The 5,437-nt window shown below is 39.0% G+C and overlaps 1 protein-coding gene across 1 annotated transcript in view; it reads left to right on the top strand.

Moving 5' to 3' along the window:
- The first annotated feature begins 956 nt into the window (after positions 1 to 956).
- Positions 957 to 5,437, top strand: part of pkn2a (protein kinase N2a) — a 41,580-nt gene continuing 37,099 nt past the window's right edge. The window contains exon 1 of the mRNA XM_024009574.2: positions 957 to 1,326. Coding sequence (XP_023865342.1) covers positions 1,306 to 1,326 — 21 coding nt within the window. The 5' untranslated portion in view covers positions 957 to 1,305. The remainder of the gene's footprint in view (positions 1,327 to 5,437) is intronic.

Below are 5,437 nucleotides of genomic sequence, written 5' to 3'. Positions count from 1 at the left end.
AGGGGTAAAGGTTTTGTTGTGCCCTCTTCACGACTATTCGTGCCCTCTTCGTTCCCTCTTCTTGAGCTTACACATGGACTTGCTTCTTTCTGTCTTGTTGCAGCTATTTCTGTACTACTACAGTGTATTAGGTTACCGCTATATACTATACTACTGCCACTTTTCTTTTTTTTTTTTTTTTTTTTTTCAGGCATCCTATTATGATGAATGATGATGATGAAGAAGATGATGTCAATCAGAGGTGAAACCTCTATGACCCAATTGTCATACTTGATTAAACTAAAATACTACTTGAGTAAAAGTATTTGGTTTTAAATATACTTAAGTATCAAAAGTAAATGTAATTGCTAAAATATAAAAGTAAAAGTATAAATCAACTCAGATTCCTTATATTAAGCAATCAAGACGTAACGATTGTCTTGTTTGTTTTTATTTAMTTATAGCCAGGGGCAYACTTCAACAGTCAGACATAATTTAGAAACAAAGAATTTGTGTTTAGTGAGTGCCAGATCAGAGGCAGTAGGGATGACCAGGGATGTTCTCTTGATAAGTGGCTAAATTAGACAATTTCCCTGACCTGCTAAGCATTCAAAATATAACGAGTAATTTTGAGTGTCAGGGAAAATGTAAGGAGTAAAAAGTACATAATTTTCTTTAGGAATGTAGTGGAGTAAAAGTAAAAATAGTCAAAAATATAAATAGTAAAATACAGATACCCCCAAAACTACTTAAGAAGTACTTTAAAGTATTTTTACTTAAATAATTTACACCACTAAGTTTCAACTATAGGATAACCTGGAACAAGTAGTATCCAGCTCATGATCTTCATCATTTTAGTGCACTTTTAGAATTGTCACACGCTATTACATTGTGTAAACATGATTTCTTACAGGAGAGTGCGAGGCTCGTGCGTGTGAGAAGTTTTATGATCACGTGAGAGAGTGTGAATAGAATCTGGCTGAGAGAATGGGCTCTGGGTTGAGTTGGTGCATAGCTCCTATGGGCGGACGCTGATGTGTTTCCACACAAACCACAGCCTCTCGCTCCCAAAGTGAAAGCAGTGGGACATTTATTTATGTTGCTGCTTCATATATGTGGACTACAGAACAACTTTTCTTCCYTCAGCGAAAAAAGACGCAAGGACTCAAGGAAAGCCATGGAAAGTCAAGTATTTCCAATATGACCTATGGTTTGGTCACCAAATAGGTTATTTTTGACGCACGAGAGGGAAACTTAAAACAAGGCTGTTTTTGGAGTTCCACCTCCCCTGTCTCCGTACAGTTTGATTCAAAGTCAAAAGCCAAGATGGCCGCCGATTCCGTGCAGGTATGAAAAGTTGACAACTGTTGCAATAAATGCGTAAAGTTGTTGTAAAGTGCGCTTTCCAAGTTGGTAAATAACTTTATTCTATATACAATTTGCAGTGGATTCAAATCTTTTGAGTTTAATACATTTCTTAGGGATTTTGTCCCCCTCTTCCGAAGGATTGTCTGGGAATTATAGATTGAGGCCTGGAAAACATTTATCAAAATATCAAAAGTTTTGTGTAATTTTGCACTTGAGCTCCCACCAGCTGAACAACTGAATTAATCTGTTGTATATTTTAATGACAAATCAATTGAATRTCGACTATGATAGTAAAATGTTGAGCGTTTTGGAAGAAAAATTACGTAGTTTCGAACGCATGGAAAAASATTTTCCATTTTAAGGTCCTTTGTAAACAGTGACCCAGTCAAGTGGGCGCGTGTTAAAGCCCAAAGGTGTCTATTAAAATAACTTGTTTTACTAGGCTACAATACTTGTACTAAGTTAGTTGAAAATAATGTTCCAAGACATGCAAGTATAATATTTTTCAATTCCAAAAGGTTGAGCATTCCCTGATACATGATTGAATTTGAAACTGGTAACTCTAATGATATTACAACATTTTGAAACTTCACATCTTGTGAAAAAAACGTTAGAAAGTTAAAAAAAAAAAAAATCTCAACCGCAACAAATTACCCCGAAAAAAAGTTTGTGGTCACTGCTGACTGGGGTGACGGCATCTGTCAAATCTGGTAATTTGTATATTAGGGTGAGAGGAAAAAAAGTCTAGCGAACAACAATGTAGCGTGGACGCATAATGATGTGATCTGACCATAACTTTGTGTCCTGCGGAACATGTAGCTACATTATTTTTCTCTCTCAAACTTCTGTATTCCAGGACACTAACCTGTGAACATATTGCCTTTGTTTGCWGTTTCAGTGATTAGATTAGAGGTAGGTCACTCTTTGGAACCTTATGTGTACCCACTCAGCCTCACTCATGAATTCAGACTTGTCTTTTTGCAGACATCGTTTCACAAGACTCTTGTGTTTGTTTGGTGATCGCTGAGATTGTTTGGACAGTGAGTGGATGACTATATCTGGTATTTGTCGAATTGATTATGTTGCTGTTGACGACTAGACAAAGGACTAGTGCATGTATAGGAGTGACAGTGGTGTTATTCCCCATAACCTTTTGGTCATCAGTAGTTTGTGTCTTGTGTTGTAACCCTGCCAAGAAAAACAGGCAAAACATACACTGTTCCTAGGTATCACTGCCCTTGGCCTGTGATGTAAGAGTGACACGTCCAGTTAGAYTGACCAGGGCTGTAATTATACTGAACAAAAATATAAACGCAACATGTAACAATTTAAAAKAATTTAATGAGTTACAGTTCATAAAAGGAAGTCAGTCAATTTAAATAAATTCATTARGCCCTAATCTATGGATTTGACATGACTGGGCAGGGGCGCAGCAATGGGTGTGCCTGGGAGGGCATAGGCCCACCCACTTGGGAGCCAGGTTCAGCCAATCAGAATTAGTTTTTCTTACAGACAGAATACTGCTTACCACCTACCCCCGCCACCTCAGACGATCCCGCAGGTGAAGAAGCCGTATGTTGAGTTCCTGGGCTTGCATGGTTACATGCGGCCTGCTGTTGTAAGGTCGGTTGGATGTACTGCCAAATTCTCTAAAATGCTTATGGTAGAGAAATAAACATTACATTCTCAGGCAACAGCTCTGKTGGACATTTCTGCAGTCAGCATACTCCCTCAATTTGAGACATCTGTGGCATTGTGTTGTGTGAAAAACTAAACATTTTAGTGTCCTTATATTGTCCTGAACACAAGGTRCACCTGTGTAGTGATCACACTGTTTAATCAGCTTCTTGATTTGCCACACTTGTCATGCTCACTAACAGGGATGTAAACGCATTTCTGCACAAATTGAGAGAAATAAGCTTTTTGTGCATGTGGAACATTTCTGGGATCTTTTATTTCAGCTCATGAAACATGGGAACAACACTTTACATGTTGCTTTAATATTTTTGTTCGGTGTACACCTGTCATCTATGTAATTTACAAGCGTTGCAGTCTTTTAAATGCATTTGTCTGGCTTGGAGGTGATTGTGTTCACGCTTATGTGCCATTTCTGGTATAAATGCAGCTACCAAACCAAATGTAATAAATCCGGTTTGGGGTAGGAATTGGTGATGTTTAGGTTCAATTGTTGTTTAGGTTTAAGTTGGGCTTTAAAAAAGCAGTTACCATTGCGCTCTACCTTAAACCTAAATAGTCTTGGTTTTTAAAGTCAGTCTTTTAGCATAAGTTAACGTTCGCCTGTCTGACTTTTCCATTGTCCCTCGAATTTAGCTTTTGTTGGAGTTTGAGCTTAAGGCTATTTAGCCTGCTTACAGTGGAAGTTCATGCCCTAATATTTGCTTTGGTTGGATTCTTGTAGATGCATAGGTTAAACTAAGTTAAGGAATAAGGGCACAAGCTTTTATCATTTGCGTTGATTCAAACTTATATGCAAGCCTGTCCAAGTTCAATGTTCTCCTCAGTCAGTTAGATTTTCATAGCTATGTTGTTGCTTAGAGTGGAAAATAAGGGTGGTCCATGGCTTTGCATCGTCTTCACACTGGTAGTCAAACACAGCTACAGAAACCAATTGGGTTGAGCTGTCTTTTTACCTCTTCCAGCAGTTGTGACCTCCATTTTACCTGTGAGTCATACAGGGAGGCGGAGCCTCTCTCCCTCTGGACTGAGACGCAGGCYTAATAGGCCAACACATACTTCCTCTGTAAAGGTTTGGCCACTAGTCACCCAGAACAGGGAACCACCGTGCAGTCTAATCTCAAATACACACTAAGCCTAGGTGTCAATAAGAGTATAGCAGTTAGGGAGAAATAAACGTAGGCTACTTTGACTCAAATACAACCGTTCCAAAGCGCCGTATATTATTCCGTTGGCTCAGTTGGTTGAAACGTGGCGCTTGCTTGCTTCACCGAAGTAGTGGATTCGATTATTTCATTGGCCAAATACTGATTAATTAACTGTACTAAAATATGTATACAGTTTTGGGAAACCAACAAGGCAAAAAATGTTTTTACGTTACAAACGCTTTCCGAGGCTCCCAATCTCAACCTTAGAAGTATTAATTTACATGTAGCTGTACACAACTGATCCTCCTCTTGCTCCCATACACGTCACTCCACAGGGGAGGCCATTGGAACTCTGGGGTTTAATATATATATATTTTTTACCAAAGTTTATTTTTAAGACTCCACTCGCTCCCCGGAGTGAGATTAGGTCCCTTTCTCGTCTCATGTGACCTCACAGAGCGAGAGGCTAACAGGATTTGGCTKCCCCTTCCTCAGACAGTTTAGGCCAAACTCTGTTTTTAGAAAAAGGGAGAACTTTTGTTTTTGTTGTGAGGAAGAACAAAGCAGAACTTAAAAACATACGTGGACGGCATCTGTAGCAGATGCAATGGAGACAAGGTTGATGGAAATTGATGATGTGATGGTAAGGAACATAGATTTGTGTAGCCACTGTAGGAATTGTAAAACACCCGTGTGTGGATTACGTTACGGTGTTAGCTGAATGCAACAAGGGCAGAATGCAACAAGGGCAGAATGCAACATGGGGTGTAGATAGGCGTAACATGTTCTGGTGTTGTGGGCTCATTGTGCCTTGTCTATGAATGGAGCAGTAAGCTAAGCTCAGTTCAAGTGCCTTAAGCTTTTAATGGTTTCACTATGTCAGGGGGAGCTTACTTTTATTTTTTTGCTACAATTTGAAATAAATATTATACACAAGTTCTAGGAAAGGGGTCATCCCGAGTGAAATGAAATGAAATTGTCAATTGTATGCCCATTCTATTTTCCCTAAAGTTTTTAAAAAGTGTGCTAAAAAGTGTGGCATAAGCCAATATTTGGTATTTGTATCAAGTTATAATTTAAGTATTGTTTACAGAGATATTTGTAGGCCTGACAGGCTTTGGTGTTTACCTGCTGTCACCTGCTATTTGTACACCTGACAGGCTTTGGTGTTAACCTGCTGTTACTTGCTATTTGTATGCCTGATAGGCTTTGGTGTTTACCTGCTGTTACCTGCTATTTGTACGCCT

This window comes from Salvelinus sp. IW2-2015, linkage group LG19 (genome assembly GCF_002910315.2).
Source record: "Salvelinus sp. IW2-2015 linkage group LG19, ASM291031v2, whole genome shotgun sequence".
NCBI classification, from domain to species: Eukaryota; Metazoa; Chordata; class Actinopteri; order Salmoniformes; family Salmonidae; genus Salvelinus; species Salvelinus sp. IW2-2015.
This window is presented reverse-complemented; position numbering and strand designations above follow the sequence as displayed.